Source organism: Natrix helvetica, assembly GCF_964273705.1.
Source record: "Natrix helvetica genome assembly, chromosome: 6".
Lineage (NCBI taxonomy): Eukaryota > Metazoa > Chordata > Lepidosauria > Squamata > Natricidae > Natrix > Natrix helvetica.
The window spans coordinates 2,334,633-2,359,101 of NC_138553.1; the positions used below are offsets into that span (position 1 = coordinate 2,334,633).

General features: G+C 45.3%; 2 protein-coding genes across 2 annotated transcripts in view; both read left to right on the plus strand.

Moving 5' to 3' along the window:
• The first annotated feature begins 2,336 nt into the window (after positions 1-2,336).
• SMKR1 (small lysine rich protein 1) lies at positions 2,337-7,379 on the plus strand. The gene is made up of 3 exons (XM_081958427.1): positions 2,337-2,458; positions 4,317-4,407; positions 5,092-7,379. Exons 2-3 carry the CDS (start codon positions 4,405-4,407, stop codon positions 5,296-5,298), a joined length of 210 nt encoding a protein of 69 aa, XP_081814553.1. The 5' UTR covers positions 2,337-2,458; positions 4,317-4,404; the 3' UTR covers positions 5,299-7,379.
• A 915-nt stretch (positions 7,380-8,294) lies between these two features.
• NRF1 (nuclear respiratory factor 1) overlaps positions 8,295-24,469 on the plus strand; it is a 22,038-nt gene continuing 5,863 nt past the window's right edge. Inside the window, exons 1-2 of the mRNA XM_081958686.1 lie at positions 8,295-10,983; positions 21,358-21,592. Coding sequence (XP_081814812.1) covers positions 21,370-21,592 — 223 coding nt within the window. The 5' untranslated portion in view covers positions 8,295-10,983; positions 21,358-21,369. The remainder of the gene's footprint in view (positions 10,984-21,357; positions 21,593-24,469) is intronic.

Genomic DNA, 24,469 nt, shown 5'->3' on the forward strand with positions numbered 1-24,469 from the left:
AACATGGCACCAATTTCTCTTTACAATACAAATAAGAAGATTTTACTTTTTTCATTCTGAAAATGGCATTTTTGTCCAAAAGCTGGACGTATTTTCCAGGCTGCATTTTCCAGGCACACACACAAAAAAGACAATCATATATGTAACATCCTACCTAAAGAAGGAAGCAGATGCAGTGATGAATATATTTAGCAACCCGGTAAATACGTGGCCTTAAAATTTCCCAGTTCACCGAAAGCCAGATGTGCACTTTATCCATTCTGGGGAAGTGTCTGCATAAAGACAAAAATAAAATCCTATTTTGGAGCAGGCGTTCGAGGAGCTGCCCTTACCTTGTTCGGGAAACGCAAAATATGTGATTTTAAAAATTGTAGTGGCATGCGAAAATATTTGCTCTGTGGCACCGCACAATAATTGTGTTGAGAGTGGCTTATCGGGAACGCATTCAAATCCCTCGGTTATTCTTTTATTCCCGCAGAGTGAAAATGTGGATTTCGTATTGCATTCCCAAATTATTTTTTAACAAAGCGTGTGTTATTATCCTAAGCACAAGGTGTAAGGAAGAATAAAAATCTAATTCTTAAAACTGTTTTAGTCTTTAGATTATTTAATGATATTCAAATGTTTGTTACACACACCCAGAAAACCAGAATTTTCACCGTAACAGTGAGAGAGCATTTGAAACTACAGGAAAAGCTTTCCGGACAAGTTTGAAATGTTGATTTAATGTACTGTGAAATTAAATGGATTAAAACAGGGATGTATTATACTGTAAAGCAATAACTTCAAGAGTAACTGTAGTACAAGTGCATTTTTTAGTAAAAATAAATGAAGAAATTAATTTTTCTTTCCTTCCTTCCATCCATCCATCCTCAAATTCTTCTTTTCCCCTTCTGCCTTAACATGTTTTTTTAAAAGCTATAAAATTAATGTGCCAGATGGCACAACCTGTCTCTGCACAAGGCAGCTAAACCATATTGAAATTCAGATTATGAGATCAGACAAACCTCCTTCATTGCCCAGCCTGTCTGTAAATGTGGTTTTTAATGAAATAAGGACAACCTTATCTTTAAAAAGCCATTACCCTCTGGGAAAATTACTATATTTAGGAGATAGGATCATGTGTTTATCAAGCCACCTCTGTGGCAGCATTTTTTTAAAAAATTGTTTTAAAAAAATTACTGCTGAGCAGTGTAGGGGATTTGCAATTATTATTTTTTGAGAAGAAAAGGCTAAGAAGATTTAGTCTCCATCTTTATGCATAGGATATGTCCACTTCTGACTGCCCCATCATGAGCCAGCATGCGAATTCCTGAAATATCACACAGAAAGGAAGGAAACTGATAAAGGAGAATACAGGTAATTCTCGACTTACAACAGCTCATTTAGTGACTGTTTGAAGTTACAACCACTGGAAAAAGTGACTTATGGCTGTTTTTCGCACTTATGACCCTTGCAGCATCTCTAATGTCACGTGACCAAAATTCAGCCGCTTTGCAGCTGACTCGTGTTTATGACGGTTGCTGTGTCCCTGAGTCACGCAATCTCCTTTTGCCATATTTTCTGACAAGCAAGGTCAGAATGGAGAAGCCAGATTCACTTAAGAACTTGCTTAACAACTGCAGTCATTCACTTCACAACTGGCAAGAAAGATCATAAAATGGGGTCCATCAGGGGTGTCCAAACTTGGCAACTTTAAGACTTGTGGACTTCAACTCCCAGAATTCCCCAGCCAGCTGGCTGGGGAATTCTGGGAGTTGAAGTCCACAAGTCTTAAAGTTGCCAAGTTTGGACACCCATGGGGTACACCATTCACTACGCAACGGACTTCACTTAGCAGCAGAAATTTTGAGCTCAATTGTCGTAATTTTGTTTGTAATTCAGGGTTGAACTGCAGCGTCCTGGGTGCTCTCTGAGCTTGGTTGTTTTCTCCCAGACGTTTCATGACCAAACTAGGTTACATTATCAGGGCTAGAAGGGAGCGGGGTGTGCTCTTTATATACGTATGTGTGTGAGGATGTACATACACAACACACACAACTTGCCCTGTCAGTGTTGGTAGGTATGTTAATCTGGGTGGTTGTATATAAACTTAGATACAAACAGAAAGCCAGGGAATTCTGGGAGTTGAAGTCCATAAATCTTCACCAGGCCAGGCTTGGGCCCACTTGGTTAAAAAAAAAACCACACAAATATTTTGACTGCGCAGGCGCAGGTCTTCTCTTTCCCTCCGCCCTCCGGCTCGTTGCCTAGCTACTGAGAGTCGGACCCGCCCCTTTCCCCATGGCAACCGGGGCAGCCGCGGGACAAACAGACGCCTCCGAAGCCCGCCCCCTCGCCAGAAGACCCGCCCACCGAGGGCGGTCGTTACGGCGGTTGCGGCGCTTCGGGAGAGACGCGTGTCTCGCGCAGCACGTGGGGACGGGGCCCGCGGGCTCCTGGTGGCGGCGCCGGGCAGGTTAGGAGTCAGAGGGCGAAGCGGGGGGGGGGCAAGTGGGGAGGCCAGTGGGCCCGGGTCTTCTTCCTCAGCCGCTTTCCCCGAAGAGGGTCAGGCGGGCGGTGGGTCCTCCGGGGAAGCCCCTCAGTCAGGGCTTAAGAGGGCCCAGAGGGTCTTCTGAATGCAGGCAGCTGGATTTCCATGGATGCTTCTTTCCCTCTCTCCCTCTTTTCCTCCCTTGTTTCCTTCCCTCCTTTCTTTCCTCTTGTTTTCTTCCTTCACTCTCTATTTCCTTCCTTTTTTTCCCCTTCCTTTCCTTCTTTCCCTCTTTTGCTTCCTTCACTCTATTTCCTTTCCAAATTTTCCTTCTTTACCGCCCTCTTTTCCTTCCTTCCATTCATTTATTTCCTTCACTCCCTATTTCCTGACTTTCCTCTGTTCCTTCCCTCCTTTCCAATTTTTCTTCCTCCTTTCCTTTCCTCTTGTTCCCTTCCTTCACTCATTTCCTTCCTTTTGTCTTTTCCTCCCTTTCCAACTTTCCTTCCTTCTCTCCCTTTTCCTTCCTTTCCTCTTGCTCCCTTCCTTCACTCATTTCCTTCGTCTTTTCCTTCCCTCCTTTCCAATTTTCTTTCCTTCCTTTCCTCGTTTCCATCCTTCACTCTTTTCCTTTTTTTTCCTTCCCTCCTTTCCAATTTTTCCTTCCCTCCCTCCCCCTTTTCCCCCTTCCTTCCCTCCCTCCTCCGCTTCCTCTGCCTTTAATACTCTGTCTTCCCATTTTCCCCACCACAACCACCCCTTGAAGTAGGTTTGGCTGAGAGATTTGACTTTCAGGCCTAGGGTAGGACTCGAACTCACCTCTCCCAGTTTCTGCCTCAAGCAGTAAGTCAAACTGGGTCTCCTCTTGAAATATTTAGGAGGAAAAAAATAAAACAGGAACAAGACAGTAAAAATGCGAGGAGGGACAAAATTCCTGCTCCAATTTAACAATAATTACGGGAGCAGAAATCTCACCACTTCCGGGATCCTTTTGGATTACTAGCAATAGCATTTTAGACTTATATACTGCTTCATTGTGCTGTACAGCGCTCTCCAAGTGGTTGAGAGTGTCCATTTGCGTTCAGGTAGTCCTCAGCTTACAAGTTTATTTAGCGACCGTTCAAAGTTACAATGGGGGAAAAAAAAGGATTTAAGAGCCATTTCTCACACTTAATGGCCATTGCAGTGATCCCCTTTTGCGACCTCCCGACAAAGTGGGGAAGTTCACTTCACCTCCGTGTTGCTAACTTAATAAGCGCAAGACTCTGCTTAACAGCGGTGTGCAAGGCTGATAAAACCAGACAAAACTCACAACTGTTTCACTTAGCAATGGAAATGTAGGCTCAGTTGTGGTCATACCCCTATTTTAGGCTTTTCAAATGCTCTGGTTTTTTTAAAACTTTTGTGTATTTTATATTATTTCGCTTTTGAAATGATTGTTTGTGTGCTCCCCTTCTCGTGCTGGCCTTTTAGTTCAGTTTACTTTATTGTCATTGCACCTTGTACAATGAAATTAAATGCGATCTTCAGTGTACGAGGACAGTTCAGGCTGTAGTTGTTAAGGAATCATGTGCCGTCATTAAGCACAACGTCAGGTAGTGGCTGGTATCCTCATTGACTTGACTTATGGGAAGACCACAAGGGGTGATGGTGTGACACAATAATTGTGCTTTATTGAGCACAATCAAGATTTGATCAACTGCCCGTCATTATGTGGAAAGGAACTGATTTTGTGCTGGGTGCACAAACGTATTGCAGAGAGTTTTATACTGTTATTTTTGACCAACGTAAAAGGCTTAACCTGCATTTTATTTTGTTCGTTTATTTTTCCTTAATGCCACAGATAAACTGAGTTTGGAATCCGATCCAGGGATCTGGTTCTGAAAGGGGACATGATGCTCATCAGCTCACCTGCATAAAAGGATGATAGGATGGTAATGTATACCTTCCCCTTGCCTCACCTGTGCAACAGGTAGATTACATTTGCCCTTTCTGGCTGCAGAGGGAGGGAGGGAGGGAGCCCAGCATGCAGGGAATCCTCCGCTTATTTTTGAGCCCAAAAATTTCTGTTCCTAAGCGAGATGGTTAAGAGAGTTTTGCCCTGTTTTATGACCTTTCTTGCCACGATTGTTAAGTGGCATTTCTGCATTTTGATTTATTCCATTGTGATCTGGCCTTTATTACTTTAGAAGTAACTTGAGGCAGTGAGCACCCGTGATACTTCCATCCTATTTAACCCAAAACAACCCTGTGAGGTGGGATGGGTTGAGAGGGACTGGCCCAAAGTCACCCAGCCGGCTTTCATGCCTAAAGTGGGACTAGAACTCACCGTCTCCTGGCAATTGGCCCAAAGTCACTCAGTTGTGTTTGATGCCTGCAGTAAGGTGGGCCTAGAATTCACCCCCATGTGTGATTGGCCCAAAGTCACCTAGCTGGCTTTCATGGCTAAGGCAGCTCTAGAACTCCCCGTCTCCTGGTTTCTAAGCCAACTCCTTGACCACCGCAGCAAAGTGGCTCTCCATTATCAGGCCCCTGAGGAAATGCACCCTCAGAGTGGCCCCCAAAAATGGTGGGTTTTGTGTGTGCTTTTTGTCCCCCCCCCATTTCCCCCCCCCCAGGGAGGCAAGAGCAAAGGGAAGGGCTCAGGGAAAGGCAAAGCCAAGGGTGGCAAGAAATCCAAGAAGGCCGCCGTAGAGGTGGATATTCTGAGCCCAGCCGCCATGCTCAACCTCTACTACATCGCCCACAATGCCGCCGCCTGCCTGGAGTTCCGGGGCTTCACGTGGCCAGGCTCTCTGAAGAAGAAAGGCAAGAAGAAGAAGTAGGCGGGCTGCGGGGCAAGACGGAGGTCCCGTCAGGGGCAGGAGGACCTTTGGCGAATTCTCTTGGGTTTGCCGTGGCACTTGCTATCCTGACCAAGTAAACATTGCATTGAGCTACCAGCGTGGTGTTTACCGCGGAAAACCTCCACTGCTACCGGCTCTGGATCCCGTGCATGAGCAGCGGCCTCCGCGCCCATCGCCCAAGATGCCGTGCAACACCTTCCTGCAGACGATGTTCTGCATCTCAGGCGGCCTCGAGCGTCTTGCCCACACATTGTCATAACTCGGTGCACGTACCATGGGCCGGCTTCAGGGACTGGCCGGGTGGGGTTTTGCACCGATCACCCTTGGGAGCCGCAGGGCTGATGGGACGCCATTTCTTTCAACCATGGTTTCCCAGGAAACCAGGATTACGTGCGGAAGCTTGTCGGCAAGTTTTCATTGAGCATCCTAGGGAGGGAGGGAGTCCCTGGCCACCCTCTTTTCTCAGGTAGCCAGACGGAAGAGGTGGGCTCCATTGCAGCCTTGAGCCAGACCAAACTTTCCGAGAGCGATCCTGAACCCTCTGGGGAATTGTCAAGAGGATTCTGCAGTAGGGATCTCTGTCCTTTGGGCACTGGTCCTGGCCAGATCTTGGCTTGAGCGGAAGCCACATTCCCCCCTTGCTAGGCTGTGGCTTGGCGGCCACACTAGAGGTCTGGCCTTCATTAACGACTGTGACAGCGTAAAGAAATGAGGTTGTGTGTGCAACTCCCATCAGCAGAAGTACCCACTGCACCCCCGTCTAGCTCTAAATAGGGTCCCCCTTGCCCAAAGATGAGATTTTAAAGATGGCTTCCATACACGGAGGGGGTGGGGGGAGGGCTTCATTTGGCCCTACAAAATTTTCTCCCGGACGGGAGGTTGGCCGGTTGAGGATGCTGCTTGGATGACTGTCGCCTTGTCATTTGGGGGCCTAAAATGTCAAATCCGAACTCTCATCTGCAGGAGAACCTTGGATAACTGATCTTGGGCAGAGCACAGCTAGAGGTTTCATGCCCTTCAGGGGTACGTCGTGTGGGGAATTGTCCAGTCCAGAAGATCCTTCTTAGGCCTTGCAAAGCTGCCTCAAAGCTTGCCAAAATGGGCCCTCACGGCTCTTGCAAAGTCCACTTGATGCGTCAAGCATCATTCTCCATATCGATTGGCCATAAGACTGCAGAGCCTTAGCCGATTCAGAGAGAGGCCCCAGGGAACCACACAGGTTGTAGGGTGTCACAATATCAGCGCAACTGCCGAGACATCCAAGGGCGATGGTGGTGGCGCCCAACTTAACACTTTTGAGGCCCCTGCCTTGCTCACACTCCTCCATTTTTGGCATGGTGCACCGCCTGCTACTTGGGTCATTCGATTTGCACTTTCCTAGTGAGAAAACGGGAGGCTTGTACTCCTTCGCTGCACCTGCTTTTGACCCGTGTTGTATCGCCTGCATAGCATTCCTTCTGCGCACAACGCAGACCAGGCTGCTGGTTTGTGTCTGCCTCATCGCTATTGCAACCCCTTCCCTGCTTATGCCTGGTTTTTCTTCTGGTCTTCATCCCAATGCCAAACAGGCTTTTTTGTTGTGTTGTAGGTTATCCACAGGTTTTTTTAAATTTAAAAAAGAAGGTTTTTGAATTTTCGTATTAAATGTTCAGGGATTCTGTATCCTATCAGCTTCCAGGCAAAAAAGGTTTAAGTATCTCTGTACAAGAATCCCCAAACGTGAATATTGAAAAGCTGTTAAGACATTTCTTGTCTGTCTGATTGGTGCCATTTTTTGCTAGCATTTTGGAAGCAAGTGAGGCTGGAGGGGGGGGGGAGTTTTAAGAAGATGGCCCACAAAAGGTGATCCTGGAGAAGGAAGTGGAAGCTAGCTGATTGGGACAAAAAGAAAGAAGGTTTATAGATGAATAGTGGTCCAGTGGTCTAACAAGGTGAAGAAACAGGCGGCTTTTAATGGCCAGTTAGGTACCTAACTTGCAATATCCTAAAGCAGGGGTCTCTCCAACCATGGCAACTTTTAAGACTTGTGGACTTCAACTCCCAGAATTCCTCAGCCAGCAAAGCTGGCTGAGGAATTCTGGGAGTTGAAGTCCACAAGTCTTAAAGTTGCCATGATTACTCCCGTCTTAAAAGGGTTGGGTATCTACAAACCTCCCCAGGGAGACTGAACTTAAGAGCCGAGTGACTTCATTACAAGCACCCTGGCTGCTCTAGCCATTTCTTCTTATTGCAAGGTCAGCAGGTAAAATGGAAAACAGACAAGCTTCCACAAGTAACACACAACTCCTTCCCCACATTCGCTATTTTGGATTAAGAGATACACGAGGCTTCCGGTGCTGATGTGTTTTTGCTTTTTTTTGTTGCTTTGAGGTGCTCCCTGCCTGCTCTGAACCCCAGAACCAAAATTCTGGGGTTTCTCTTAAGTAGACAAAAAAAAAAGGTTGGGTTTTTATTGTTAAAGGCCGCAAGTTGCAGGCTGTTTACTCTGCAACGGCCCCAGTGCAAAGAGTTTATTTGCTTTGAGATTTCTCCTATAAGGGTGCGGTGCTATTCCCAAACTGGGAACAGGCCAACTTGAATATAAGAAATATAAAATGCAAAAGCTGAGAAGCTAAATATTTAAGGTATTATATTATTCATTGTTAACTTAATTTCCTCTCTGTATTACTTTTTTTACATGTAAAAAGTGTTTGGAGGTAATAAAACTTCAGCCACTGTTGATTTGTGATTACAGGAGTTTGAATGCTTTTCAAGGCTTTGGGGGGCAGTCCATTGCAACCTCTTGTGTGTCCAGCTAATGGAGGGCAGGGGTGGACTGGCACCAGAAGTCCTTTCAGGTCAAGGTCTGCCCTGGCACTACTAGCCTATCCTAGTAACCATAAAGCTGGGCACTGATTAATGCACCAGAGAAGCAAACATAACCCACAGTTGAAGTGTAAGTATAACGTTTTATTAGAGTGTTTGATGCTTCAAGATAGAAAGCCAACAATTAGCAGCTGTATTTCTGACAACCTGATTGGCATTATTATTATTTTTAAAGGATTGTCTTTTCCAAGACCTATTTCTAAGCACAGCCAGTTCTAAAGTGTATATAAAAATATGGACATTTTAGTAAACAAGAAAAAATTGCGCGCACACACACACACACACACACACAGGCAGTCCTCAACTTATAACTGCAATTGAGCCCAAACTTTTTGTTGCTAAGCGAGACAGTGAAGTGAGTTTTGCCCCTTTTTACGGCCTTTCTTGCCACAATTGTTGAGCGAATCATTGCACTCGTTAAATTAGTAACACAGTTGTTAAGTGAATCCGGCTTCCCCATTGATTTTGCTCGTCAGAAGGTCGCAAAAGAGGATCACGTGACACACACACTCACCCTGGGACAATGTGACTGTCATAAGTGTGAGTCAGTTGCCAAGTGTCTGAATTTTGATCACGCAACCAAGGGGATGCTACAGTGGTCAGTAAGTGTGAAAAAATGGTCATACAGTAAGTAATTTTTTTCAGTGTTATCGTGACTGCTAAATGAACTGTTGTAAGTCAAGGACTGCCTGTACTTTTAAGGAAAGCACTAATAATGGTCCCCCAACTCCCAATTATTACCTTGACTGGGCTACTGGTGTTTTGGTTGGGCTGCTTAATCTGCTGCACAGGCATCTCTAGAAATTAGGGTTGCTGAGGTCTGCTGGCCGTAATGCCTGCCTCAACATTTCCGTAAAGCAAGCTGTGACGTGCATCAATGATTCCCACAGCCTCCAAGTTCTGTTTTCCCAGATTCCAATTGGGATTTTGCCTGGGGATGGTGGGAGTGACAGCCCTACAGAGAGCAGCCATTCCAGAAAAGATCATTTGTCAGGGTGAAAATACAGATTTACTGAAATGTTTAGCACGAAACATTGCCAGTTTTAGTGAGCTGAAAAGCCGCAATGGAAAAATAAAAGCATCTTTCTGATGACTCAAACCAGGTAACTGCAAAGACCATTAAAATGTTTTGAGTCTAAAGAAGAGGGTCACGAGAGCTTTGTGTAGGCTTGCTTATTTATTTACTTATTATTGTGTTTATTAAATATATTTGTTGCCTATCTCACGGTGGGGTTACTCTGGGTGGCTTACCATACCAAACATGAAGATGAAGAAACACATAAAGAGAAGTAAAATAATAAGAATAATAAACAATGACAAAAGAGCACAATGAGAATGAATGCACCAATAGGTATTTATTAACACATCAAATGGTCCTCTACAAAGACCCAGCCACTGAGGCAGCTTTGGGCTCCTGCATTGGCTGATTCTGGGGTACTGACTCAACTCCAGGTGGGTTGGGACTGCTGCATTCACACATCATGCCAACCTGGGTTGTCTCTGGATTAGCACGTGTGAACCCAGCAGCTTTCACCTAGAGGCAGTCCTCGACTTACAATCACAATTGAGCCCAGAATGTATGTTGCTAAGTGAGAAATTTGTTAAGTGGGTCTTGCCCACATTTCTTGAGTGAATCATTCCAGTTGTTAAATTAATCAGCCGGTTGTTAAGTGAACCTGGTTTCCCCATTGACATTACTTGTCAGAACGTCGTAAAAGACGACTGGGATACTACTGTGACCGTCATAAATGTGAGTCGTTAAGCATCCAAATATAAATTACGGGACCTGCTGCAACAGTCGTGAGTATGAAAAATGGTCACGAGTCTGTTTTTCCAGCACCGTTGTAACTTTGGTCACTAAACGAACTGTTGTAAGTCGAGGACTAGCTATATTGCTGAAGATTTGTCTGGGTCTGCAGGGGGCAGCACTAAACTTTTCCCCGCCCCACTTTCCTCCCAACGTCAAGACCGGAGCGGACCTCCCACACAGGAAGGAGCGGCGCTTTTCCACCCAGGACCTCCCCAACATGGCGGCGCTTCCGGCAGTAGACCTCCCCAAGATGTCCGCCACCACAGAAAACCGCAATCCACCATTCACCCTCCCAAGATGTCCGCCAACACAGGAAGCCCGCCTCCCACCTCAAGATGGCTGCCCACCACCCATCGCCTTACAAGGCCGCTCCACGGGTCGCTACTCTCCCCCACAAAAACAAACCCTCCTCCGCTTCCCCTCCCTCAACAACCTCGCGGCCGCCTCCGCCTCCCTTACTGGCCCCCGACCGATGGAGCGCCGCGCCTTCCCTCCCCCTCCCTTATCCCTTCATGACCTTCCCATCATGGCGGCGCGGGCCCTCCGCTCACGCCCTGCGTCCTCTCCCCTCCTCCGCTCCCCCCTCCCCTCCCCTCCGGCCTGCTGCCGCTCCCGCCACCGCAGGACTCCCTTTCCCGCCCGCGGTTAGGCCCGAGCCTGGCCTCGAGTAGCGTTGGGGTGTTTTATGTGTGCGTGTCTGTGTGATTTTCTCCTCAGAGGACGCAACCAGGCAGACCCGGCCTCCCTCGCGCGCGCGGCCGACACTCAGTCTCGAGCGAGCCGGCCAGCGGGCGCGCGCCCGCGCTGCCTCCTCCTCCTCCCGCCCGCCCGCCGTGCCGCCCGCTCACTCCTTCGCGGCCGTCATCCTCGTCGCCGCCACCGCCCGCCCGCCTTCCTCCTCCGCCCCCGCTGCCTCGTCTTCCTGGCTGGCTGGCTGTCGGCGGCGGCGGCTCCACGGCGCAGGCCCGCTGCAGCGCAGCCGCTCTGAGGTGAGTGTCCTACCGCGCAATCTCCCAGCAGCTCCTCACTCGCCGCGCGCCAGACCCGGCGCAGCCGCAGCAAGGCGGGGGCCCCCGCGCCGCCTCGCCCGCCCGCCCCCGCCCGCCTCGCCCGCCGCGCGCGCAACCCCCCCACCCCCCACCCCGCCCTCCCGCCTCGGCCGCCAGGCCAGGCCGCACTAGGCCTCAGGCCCGCACTCCATCGCCCATCATCCGAGGCCCGCGGCCCGGCCTAGGCGCGGGGAAGCCTCGCCCGAGTTACCCGCGCCGGGAGACGCCCGGAAAGCCTCGTTTTTTCCCGGCCGAGTCGACCCACCCGCTGTCCCCCACATGACTTGCCTAAATAATAATAATAATGCCTTTTAATCCCTTCCCCCCCCCTCCCACCATTTCTCCCCAATGGCGCCGGTTTCCGGGAGCCACAAGTCTCCTCGTCCTATGCCTGGAAGTCGGGGGTGGGGGAAGCTTCCTCTGACCAGGAGAGCTCTGACTGCCGAAAGCAGGCGCCGTTGGAGGGGATTTGCACTGGGGCCCTTCAGCTGCCTTGAGCCACAGTGGATGCTTTTCAATGGAAATTGGGGATGGGGGTGTCAGAAAAGGGGGTTCCCGGGCGCCCACCCCGTTTCCTGCAAGTCATGCTGGTTTGTTCAAGAGAGCCACAACCTGGAATGGTCTAGGCCCTAGGGGTTTCCTGCTTGAGCAGGGGGTTGGACTAGAAGACCTTCAAGGTCCCCTTCCGACTTCTGTTCTCTTCTATTTTTTTTTCTTTATTCTAATATTCTGTTCTATTATTAATTCTATTTTATTGTTTTTTTCCTATATTCTTTTTATTTTCTATTCTTTATTCTAATATTCTCTTCTAATAATCTATTATGTTCTTAATTCTGTTTTGTTCTTTTTTATTTTCTATATTCCATTCTAATATTCTCTTCTAATAATCTATGTGTTCTATTCTTAATTCTATTTTGTTATTTTCTATTCTTTATTCATTCTATTCTAATATTCTCTTATGATTATTTGTTCTATTCTTAATTTCTATGTTATTCTATTTTTTCTATACTTTATTCTTTTTATTTTCTATTCTTTATTCTAATATTCTCTTGTAATGTATTCTGTTCTATTTATTATTTTATTCTATTTTTAAAATTCTATTCTTTGTTCTGTTCGAATATTCTCTTTTATACTTTATTCTATTTTTTATTTTATTTTCTATTCTTAATTCTATTTTCTATTATAGCCCACAAAAGTTTTTTTATGCCTTTCAGGACAGCTACTCCTTGACTGACATTACAGTTGAGCCCAAAATTTCCCTTTCTAAGTCAGATAGCCGTTAAGTGAGTTTTGCCCCATTTTAGGACCTTCCTAGCCACGCTTATTAAGTGACTCACCGCCATTGACAAATCAGTAACCCAGTTGTCCAGCTTCCTCGTTGACTTTGCTTGTCAGAAAGTTGCAAAATGGGATCATGTGACACAGCAACCGTCATAAATATGAATCAGTTTCCAGGCTCTAAATGTAAATCGCATGATGCTGTAGTCATAAGTGTGGGAAAACGGTCACAAGGCACTTTTCTTCAGGGTGGTTGCAACTTGTCACTAAACAATATGGTTAGAAGTGGAGCATTACCTGTACAAGGTGTGGACGGGAAAAGGTGCTACTGGAATCGGTTTCTCAAATCGATCTCTGGAATCCCTTGAACAAAGATATGGACGGATCTTGGGAGGGGAAACCCACTTTCTAAGTGGGGGGGGGAAAGTTAAATCCCACCCAAGGGTGGATCTGTATTTATTTTGGTTCTGGGAGGCCTGTGATGCAGAAAAGACTCTGACCAAAGGAATCTAAGTAGGATTTGGGGTGTACCAAGGGGGGAGGCTCGTCTTTGACCCCACTTTCTCGATGGGAAAAAAGGTTAAATCCCTTGGAAAAGGCATTTATTTTGAATTTTATTTACCTTGTGGAAGAGACCCTTCGGGCAAAAATTCAGGGGGTCCATCTTTTTTCACCTCTGCCTGGCTGAAGATTGTTGAGGGAGACTTTATTATTGGGAATATATATAGATATAGAGATGATAGATAGATAGATAGATAGATAGATAGATAGATAGATAGATAGATAGATGATAGATAGATAGATAGATAGATAGATAGATGATAGATAGATAGATGATGATGGATGGATGGATAGATGATAGATGATAGATAGATAGATAGATAGATAGATAGATAGATAGATAGATAGATAGATAGATAGATGAGCATATCATTCTATCAAAAAGCAAGAGATGGGTTTTTTTTAAAGCCCATTTCATTCCTGGGACTTATATTTGTTCTCCAGCTTTCCTTGACATTTCATCAGCTGTGAAGAGGAGTTGGAAGACTTTGTTCCCGGGAAGGGAACAGGGGGAGGGCGGATTAGTATACAATTTATCCGATATCAAGGGGGTATCCATTTATGTCTCCATCCCAGGGGGATTCCAAATTGCAGTTCTAGTCTTCTTGCTTGCTGGTTACAAAATTAACCAGGCTGGCGCCATTGTGAGGAGGGGCGGGCGGCAAGGGTGGTTACCGGATGTTCTTCCCAAATTGTGAGGTCCTTGGTGCACCCCAAGGTGGGTTGTTTGCTTGCAGACGTTTTATTACCCAGCTAGGGAACATCATCAGTGCTAACAGGAGCTTATATATGAAATCACTCCTTTTTGTACAACTGATAATGTTACTTAGTTGGGTCATGAAATGTCTGCAGGAAAATAATCCAGTGCAGGGAGCACCAAGGACCTACCGTCATTGTCGTCATTCTCCTCTGCAAATCCCACTCCTCCTAGCACTGATGATGTTCTCTAGTTGGGTCATGAAACATCTGCAAAAAACCCACAAAGTACAGAGGGCACCAAAGGCCACACAGTCATCCTCTGCCTCACCTCTTCCTTCTCCCTTCCACAAACCCCACTCCCTGTAGCACTGATGAGGTTCCCTAGTTGGGTTGTGAAACATCTGCAAGGAAACCGCCAGGCTCAGAAAGCTCCAAGTCCCTCCCGTTCCCACTCCCCCTCCCTTTCCTCCCCCCACAAACTGATAGTGTTACCTAGTTGGGTCATGAAACGTCTGCAAAAAGCCATCAAGTTTAGAGACCACCAAGGACCTCACTCTTCTGTCCTGAGCCGCCAATATTCTCTTCTCCACAAATCAGTGCTTTAGTGCACTTTATTGGGAAACTAATTCTCCTTAGCCCCCCACCCCACCATCAATTGCACCCGCCTCCCGGCCCAGTTCATGGGGAAGGGCCCCAATATCCCCTTGTGACGCCGGGCCTTTAGAACTGGCTATGCCATCTTTCTCTTAGCATCTTGCCAGAGGGATTTGGCCTCGTGAATCATATTTCCTCTCCTCTTGCCTCAACTCTCAAATCTCATGACTGAGCCTGGAAGCGTGCGCAAATCACCCTCAGAGATCGGTCTGCCTCCCCCAGACAGATCCCAGAGGATCCCAGCCCGTAAAGTTTAGTAGAAAAAAAAATTCAAACTCAGAAACACTCTTTTTTTCCCCACGTTAACATTTTTATTGAGTTATAAAGTAAAATAAAATACATCTCGGAAGCTCTTGAGCGCAATTCAAACCCCAAATTCCTTGTGGCTCTCCATACGGGAGATTTGGGGATGATCCCATTTTGTAATAATCCACCCCAGCCAGCCTTCGGACCGGGTGCCACAGCCGATAGCCTTGAATATTTGAGAAAAGGAGATATCAGTAAGAGATTTGTTTTTTTGTGGGGGAGAACTGATCCAGTGGATCTGAGAAGGAGGGAGGGGGGGAAAGCCCATTTATCGTAATAGGCTTAGAAGAATGAAGGCTGCAGCTGTTCTCCAATTGCGAGGATTGCAGCTGGCCTCTTGCGTTGCTGGTTTTGGGGGGATTATATTGGAACAGGAGGCAAATCGGGTAGGCACCACGTGTATAAGGCTTTGATTTTAAAAAATGTCCATTTTGTCCGGCAGGGTGGTATAAACCTCGGCCATCTGCTCACCCAGGAGACCGCTGACCCCTTATTTTGGCAAATATAGAAAGAATCATTCTCTTTTTAACCCTATAATCCAGGGGTATCAAACTCGCGGCCCGCAGGCCAAATGTGTCCCATGCTGGCCCCACCCACACCCGGTTTTAGTGAAGGGGGGGGAGTTCCAATACGTCATGTGAAACTGCCATGATGACGCGATTTTGACACCCCTGCTGTAATCTCTTGCAGGGTGGAGTCTGGGCAATGGAATGGTGTTTTACTGGCCCGATGCCTTTCCTGTCACTAATGCGGAGTTTTGTTCAGCAGATATATTCTCATTGTGCCCAGAAAGAGAGAAATATCTGCCTCTATCTAGGATCGAACTCACAGCCTCCCAATTGTGAGGGGAGAGCTCCAGCTCTGGGCCAACACACCACTCAAAACATAGAAAGAATGATCTCATCTAAATTTGGATTTCTGCGCAGACGATTCGGAGGGTAAAAGTCCCTCTCCCTAGCGATGCAAACTTAAAATTTGTTGGCTTGGTTTGGTTTCTCAGACTCGTGCTCCAGTTGTAAACAGTTCTCCGATCCCGTCACAAAATACAATACAGGTAGTCCTTGACTTACAACAACTCGCTTAGTGACCGTTCAAAGTTAACGGCACTGAAAAAAGTGACTCATGACCGTTTTTCACACTTAGGACAGTTGCAGCATTCCCTTGGCTACGTGATTTACATTTGGATGTTTCACGACTGACTCGCATTTATGACGGGTTGCAGTATCCCCGGGATCACGCAATCCCCTTTTGCGACCTTCGGACGAGCAAAGTCAACGTGGGAAGCCAAATTCACTTAACAACCATGTGGATGACTTGCCGAGCGTCTGAATTTTGATCTCGTGACTATGGGGAGGTTGCAACGGCCGTCAGTGTGAAAAGCAGTCATAATTCTCACACTTTTCAGCTGTGGCGTAACTCTGAACGGTCATTAAACGAGCTGTTGCAAGTCGGGAATTACTTACCCATAATTTTGAATTCTTTCTAGCTAAACTGAGTTTAGGATTGTTGGCAGGGGGTGAAGAGAAGGATCTAAACCACTTTTAGAGCCAAGAACGGAAGATTGGATGCTTAAGCCGGGAGCAAACCCTTTTGCAAAAATGAATTATCACAGTGGTAGCGGCTATAGTTATATATAGAAAACTTTATATATATATACTTTATATATATACATACATACATACATACATACATACATACATACATGCATACATACATAGAGAGTGGGGGGGAGCCCTATGGTGCAACTCTACAACATCTTGCAAGGTTTCTTCAAGAGTTGATACAACCAGCTCACATTTCTCCTGCTAATGGTTGAACACGTGGTGATCGAAGAGTTTCTAAAGAGCCTGTGCAGAGTTTTTGCTTCCAAAATACTGAAAAAGATTTTGGTAACCTCTGCAGCTGGTGCTCGGAAGACAGCATTAGAATTAGAACAACAGAGATGGAAGGGACCTTGGAGGTCTTCTAGTCCAACCCTCTGCTCAGGCAGGAAACCCACTCCCATTTCAGATGGATGATTGTCCACTCTCTTCTTAAAAACCTCCAGCGTTGCAGCATTTACAACTTCTGGTGGCGAGCTGTTCCACTGTTTAATTGTCCCTACTGTCAGGAAGTTTCTCCTTCATTCCAGGTTGCCTCCCTCCTTGATGAGTTAAAATGAGCCTTCCTCACCCAAACGGCCGTTTTGAGAATAATAATACTAGAGAAGCTAGTCCTCTCTTAACAGCCATTCGTTTAGGGACTGCTTGAAGTTACGATGCACTGAAAAAAGTTGCAGCGTCCTCGTGCCCACGTGTTCCAAATTCAGAGACTTGGCAACTGACTCACACTTATGACGGTTGCAGTGTCCCGGAGTCATCAGATTCCTCTTTTGCGACCTTATGAAAAGCAAAACGGAGAATCCAGATTCACAAACAACCACGGTTCATTTAACAACTTTAGCGATTCACTTAACCGTGAAAGGAAAGGTCGTAAAATGGGGCCGAAAATCACTTTTCTTGCTTAGCAACAGAAATTTTGGGCTCGGCTGTGGTCGTAAGCCAAGGACTACCTATAATCAAATCCAGAAAATAGCGTTCGGTATTCATGTACAGATAATCCTCGAGGTATGACCACAATTCAGCCCAAAATTTATGTTGCTAAGTGAAACATTTGCGAAGTGACAGCAGGGCAACCGTTTTACGACTGTCCTTGTCACAGTTGTTAAGAGAATCATTGCATTTGTTAAGTTAGTAACATGGTTGTTAAGTGAATCTGCTTCTCGGAAGGTCGCAAAAACGGATCACGTGATCCCGGGACATAGCGACCGTCATAAATACGAACCAGCTGCCAAGCATCTGGATTTTGATCACGTGACTTTGGGGATGTTGCAATGGTCATAAGGTCATAATGGTCGCAAAAACGGTCGTAAGTCAGTTCTTAGAGTGCCGTTGTGACTTTGGTCACTAAGTGAAGCATTGTAAGTTGAGGACTCCCTGCGTTAGGTAAGTTCGTTGCCTTGAGTTACCTATAAAGCAATAAAGGCAGGATAAAAAAAATCTTAAGAAATAAAATAAACAGCCGTAGTAACTTTGTATGGTCAGTAAACAAACAGTTGTAAGTCGAGGAACCCCTGCCTAGCAGGAACCGGTCCTTAGTTAGCCCCGTGCATTGAAGCCCAATCAACATTTAAAACACTTATTTTCCTTTTTATTGCCCTTTTCCTTCAGAAAAGTTCGAAGCAGAGTTCATGTAACCGTTGGGACCACAATTGCCTTTTTGAAAAATGGCCATAAGTCACTTTTTTCCAGAACCATCGTAACTCTGAATGGTCACTAAACTGTGGCTTTTGTGGCTTGCGATGGATCCCAAAGCAGTGAAAAATAGGCCTTGCTTAAGCGGTTAAATTTGAATTGTTATCTTTTTTTGCAAAACTCCGTCCCGCCTTGGGCAAAACCCAGCCTGCTCCGGGCTGATAAGGACTTCCAAGAAGTTGGGAGAAGCTGTTGCAAAGTCCCAGGGGCAGGATTTGAATTCCCCACCCCGCCATAAACGAAGGCTCTGCTTTCGTTCCCACATAAAGGTAGTCCTCGATTTACAACAGCTCACTCAGGGGCCGTTCAAAGTTATGACGGCACTGAAAAAAATGACTTAGGACTGTTTTTCACACTTTGCAGCCTCCCCGTTGTGATATAATCCCCTTTTGCGACCTTATAACAAGTAAAATCCATGGGGAAGTCAGATCCACTTAACAACCATGTTACTAATTTCACAAATGCATTGTTTCGCTTAACAACCGTGGCGTGAGAGGTGATAAAACGGGAGGAAAATTCACTTAACAAGTATCTCACTCTAGCGACCGAAATTTTGGGCTCAATTGTGGTTGTAAGTAGAGGACTACCAGTACAGTGGCTAGGATAGCTAATGTTTCATATATAGATAGTCCTTGACTTAGAACCATTCGTTTAGTGACCAAAGTTACAACGCCACCAACAGAGGTTTACCCCACTTACTACAGTTGCAGCATCCCTGCGATCATGGGTTCAAAATTCACATGCTTGTCAACGGGCTCATATTTATGACGGTTGCAGTGTCCTGGGGTCACATGATTTTGCGACCTGGCAAGCAAAATCAATGAGGAAGCCAGATTCACTTAACAACCGTATGACTAACTTAACAACTGCAGCGATTCATTTAACAGCGAAAGGTCATAAAATGGGGCAAACCTCACAACTGTCAGAATCAGAATAGAGTTGGAAGGGACCTTGGAGATCTTCTAGTCCAACCCCCTGCTCAAGCAGGAGACCCTATACGATTTCTGACAAATGGCTGCCCAGTCTCTTCTTGAAAGCCTCCAGTGATGGAAGTTCCCACAACTTCTAGAGGCAAGCTGTTCCACTGTCTTACTTATCAACTGAAATTTTGGGTTTCATTGTGGCCGTAAGTAAAGAGTGGCCTAGAGGTAGTGCTCTCACCTCACAATCAGGAGGCTGTGCATTCGATCCTAGGTAGAGGCAGATATTTCTCTCTGGGCACAATGAGAATGTATCTGCCGAACAAAACTCCGCATTGGCGACAGGGAAGGGCATCCGGCCATGAAAACACTGCTAGCTCCATTCAGTTGCCCAGACTCCACCTTGCAAGGGATTATTGGGTCGTTAAAAGAGATGCTGATTGTGGCCATAAGTCAAGGACTACCATTAATATTATTATTATTATTATTATTATTATTATTATTATTATTATTATTATTATTAATTATTATTAATTATTATTAATTATTATTATTATTATTTGGTTAGTCTTTGGTGAGATTCACAGCCTTTGGGGCTGGTTGGTAGCTCAACAGCTGGAGTCTGAACCAAGGACCTAGGAACTGTTAAGGTAATGTCAGAGGATATACCGTAAGTTGTTCCAAGTAGGGAAGTTTTTTGTAGAGCCAGAATGTTCAAGTCAGGTAAATTTAGAATTTCCAAATAGCGAGGTAGCCCTTTAGGTATTGCTCCAAGGGCTCCAATTACAATTGGGACAACACATGATTTCTTTTTCCACAGTCTCTCAACCTCAATTTGCAATTTCCCGGTATTTTATTATTATTTTTTCTTGCTGTTTATCTTCAATTCGTGCATCATCAGGTATTGCAATGTCAATGAACCATACTTTTTTCTTTTCAACTATTGTTACGTCAGGTGTGTTGTAGGCCAGGTGCCTGTCAGTCTGGATTCTGAAGTCCCACAAGATCTTGACTTTCTCATTCTCTAAAACCTTCTCAGCCTGATGGTCCCAGTGGTTTTGGCTGTACTCAAATCCAAACTTTTGGCACAATTTCCAGTGAATGATCTTAGCAACGCGGTCATGGCGTTGTAGGTAGTCAGTTTGTGAAATTTTGCTGCACCCACTGATCAAGTGGTCGACTGTCTCATCTTTCTCATTACAGAGGCGACATTTGCTATTGATGGTAACATGTTGAATTTTTGCCTTCATGCAGTTTGTGGCTAAGGCTTGTTCTTGAGCTGCCAAAATAAAGCCTTCTGTTTCTTTTTTCAGTGCTCCTGATCTTAACCAGTTCCAAGTTAGTTTTGGGTCAGCTTTGCCTTCAATACTTTTCAAGTATTGGCCATGCATAGCTTTGCTTTTCCAATTTTCAGCTCGCTTCTCAATTACTTCTTTCTTATATTCAGCTTTTAACTTAGTTGTCTTCAAAAGGCCTCCTTTATTTACTTCCTTAATCATTGATTCTTCACTTTTCTGGATGTAATCATTCAAGCTGTCTTTCTTCTTCCACAGTCTGCTTTACTTGTAGGAGTCCTCGACCACCCTCTGATCTTGGTAGATACAATCGGTCAACATCACTTTTAGGGTGCAAAGCATGATTCATTGTCATAAGCTTCCTTGTTTTTCTGTCCAAATTGTCCAACTCCATCTGGGTCCAGTCAATTATTCCCGCAGAGTATCAAATTACAGGTATAGCCCAAGTATTTGTGGCTTTTATGATGTTTCCTCCACTCAGTTTGGACTGTAATATCTTGCAAATTGGTCAAATGTACTTGGCTGAGGTTAATTCCTTGACTTTATTGTGCATTAAGTCAGAGGCCTCTAAAATCCCTCTAAAAACATGCTTCATTATTGTTGTTGTTGTTTATATGCTCCTCAATTTGGGACAGTAATAAATCAAACTGTCCAGATGGCAGACCCTGAGAAAGGGAAGCGTAAATAACATGGTTTAATCAAAGGAACCTCCTGGGCCAAACCTTCAGGATCAAATTACCTGGACAGGTGTTATCAAAGACAGACACGCCCTCCCCCCCAGGTAACCATGCCCCATGCCCTGGAGGGCTTTATAAGTAGCAGCCCGCACCTTGAATTGCACCCGGAAGCAAACTGACCAACCAAAGAATAGGTAAAATCTATAACACAGGAGGTCCTTGATTTACAACAGTTCATTTAGTGACAATTGTGTTACGACAGCACTGAAAAAGTTGACTTACGACTGTCACACTTACGCCCGTTGCAGCATTCCCACGCTCACGGGATCCAAATGATTGGCAACTGAGTGTACTTATGACGGTTGCAAAGTCCCGGGGCTTGCGCGATCCCCTCTGGCGACCCGACCCACGAAGTCAACGGGGGAAGCCATGTCGCTAGCTTAGCAAACTGCAGGGGTTCGCTTCAGGCGTGTGGCCAGAAAGGTCGTCAAATCTGTGCTGAACGGTCGCAAAATGAGCCATTGCACGCCGCAAACCCCCTGGAAGAGCTCTGTCGAAGACCCGTCTCTCGGAAGGGTTTGTGAAGTGGGTCCTGACGGCTTCTTCTCCCCCTCTGCTTCCTTCCCCGCAGCAGGAACCATTCATGGAAGAACATACGGTCACCCAGACCGAGCACATGGCAACCATAGAGGCCCATGCGGTGGCTCAGCAGGTCCAGCAGGTCCACGTGGCCACGTACACGGAGCACAGCATGATGAGTGCCGACGAGGATTCCCCCTCTTCGCCCGAGGACACGTCCTACGATGACTCGGACATCCTCAACTCCACAGCCACCGACGAGGTGACCGCTCACTTGGCCGCTGCAGGTAGGTTGGCTCCGCTGGCTTCTGGCTACCTTCTTTGAGAGACACCTGGGGGGCAGGTGGAGGCACACAGGATCCTTTCCAAGCCCCACATCCTTCAAGAGGGTTCGGCAACCTTTTTTTTTTAAGCTTCCTGCTTTTTGACCTCTTATTCAGCCAAGACCTGGGCAGTTGTCTGGCAAAGACCCTCAAAATTAGAAACATCTATCTATCTATCTATCTATCTATCTATCTATCTATCTATCTATCTATCTATCTATCTATCTATCTATCCATCCATCCATCCATCCATCCATCCATCCATCCATCTATCTATCTATCAATCTATCAATCTATCAATCATCTATCTATATCTTCTATTTCATTATCTATCTATGTCTGTCTATCATCTATCATTATCTATCTTCTATCTATCATTAGCTATCATCTATATCTCTATTTTCTCTTTCATTATCTAACTGTATCAATCTATCATCTCTTTCATTATCTTCTATTTATCTTCTATCTTTCATTAGCTATCATCTATTTATATTTTCATTATCTATCGTCTTTCATCTATCTGTGTATCCGTCTATCATTCTCTGTCTGTCTGTCTGTCTGTCTGTCTATAGATAGATCTGTCTGTCTATCTATCTATCTATCTATCTATCTATCTATCTATCTATCTATCTATCTATCTATCATCTATCTACCGCATCTTCTATTTCATTATCTATCATCTATGTCTATCATCTATCATGATCTTTCTTATTTATGTATCAATTATATTTCTACTTATCTATTTATGTTCTCTTTCATTATCTATCATGTGTCTATCTATCTGTATCAATCTATCATCTTTCATTATCTTCTACCTATCTATCTTCTATCTATCATCTATTTATTTATCTTTTTCATTATCTATAATCTATTGTGTCGTCTATCATCTATCTGTACCAATCTATCATTATCCATTTGTCTATCTATTGTTTGTCTGTCTGTCTATCCATGCATCTCTATCTATATTTATCTATCTATCTATCTATCTATCTATCTATCTATCTATCTATCTATCTATCTATCTATCTATCAATCTATCTATCTCAGGTAGTCCTCGACTTATGAGCCCAATTGAGCCCAAAGTTTTTGTTGTTAAGGGAAACATTTGTCCAAGTGAGTTTTGTCCCCTTTTACGACTTTCCTTGCCACAGTTGTTAAGTGAATCACTGCAGTTATTAAGTTAGTATCCCGGTTGTTAAGTGAGCCTGGCTTCCCCACTGACTCTGCTTGTCAGAAGGTCACAAAAGGGGATCACGTAACTCCACGGAACACCACGACCGTCATAAATAGGAGTCAGTTGCCAAGCGTTTGAATTCTGATCACATCACCCAGTCGTAAGTCTGGGAAACGATCAAAGGTCACTTTTTTCCCAGTGCCCCTATAACTTCGAATGGTCACTAAATGAAGAGAGACCCTTTGGCTTTCTATCATTTCGGTGGTTGGTTGTGTGTGTGTCTGTGTGTGTGTGTGATTGTGATAGGTGTGACATTCTCATTCCCATTCTTCCATTAAGAAATATATTGGGCTGTTTAAAATCAATATGTCAAGGTTCCAACAAAGACCCCATACGAAATAAACTTTACTCCAAGTTCCACTTTATTAGAGATGTCACTTTGGCACACCTGGGAAAACGCGAATCTGAAAGCTTCCCAGTTTTCCCCACCCAGTTGAACGTTCAAAATCTTGACCCCCACACCCGCAAGTCCATCCCATGGTCCAGTCTCCCACTGCCACGGAGACAGATTCCTCCCATCCAGATCCGGCCGGGTACAGAGACAAAGGATGACCTTGGCTTTCTAAGAAGAATGTTGTTATGGCTACATATCCCCCAACTCCATATAATTCCCCCACCCTTCCCATTATTCCCATACCAGAAAGTGTGGCAAGTCCAAAACGAAAATATGTCTTGAAGGCAATGACACAATTTAACCTGGTAACTGTCTGGAAATCGCCTTAGTGGAATTTTCAGTTTTCTATCTTCATTTTACAAAGGAGCAAGGAAAATTCTGTGTTTGTTTTTATTTGGGGTCTGAGTTTTTCAGGATATTTTGCTGCAACCAGAAGCATTAACGATGAAGCGCAGCCTGCAGAGGGCAGCAGAACAATAATAATTGGTCTGTCTGGTTTAGTTTTTTCCGTTAGGTGGCCTGTTGCCCTTATTTTCCATTTTTTTTAAAGCCTATGTTCATTTATTCATCCACAGGAAATCCTTGACTTACAACAGTTCGTTTAGTGACCGTTCAAAACTATAACGGCACTGGAAAAAAGTGACTTAGGGCCGTTTTTCACACTTACGACCTTCGTAGCAGACCCACGATCGGGATCAACATTCAAATACTAGGTTCATACTTACGACCGTTGCTGTCCACATTGATCCCCTTTTGCAACCTTTTGTTCCCGGTGCCGATGGCAGGCTTTTTTTTAGCCTGTCAGATCAAGAGACAGTTAGAGGTGTTTTTTTACGATCTTTAACACCTCGGACACTCGTAAATTCTTGGAATTTATGAGGGAGAGATTCAGCTGCTGGGTTGAGCCCTTGTGTACCCTCCGGAGTCCGGAGTCTGACGAGGTTTGCCCCCCTTCGCAGTTGTTGTATTCTCCTGCCTTTTTGATAACCTCTGCTAAAAAAGCAGAACCAGTCGCCGGGAACAGCCTTAACATCTTAACATCTTAACATCCCAAGAAGGAAGCAAGACTTTTGCAAGTATTTTAAGTTTTAATTGGGGGAAGAAAAAAAAAAAAAAAAAAGAAATCTCTTTAAAAAGAACACTACTGCTGAGTTCGAGAGGCGTGGGCTTAGAACAAAGGATTCAAAATGGCGTTGATTTATAGTTGAAAACC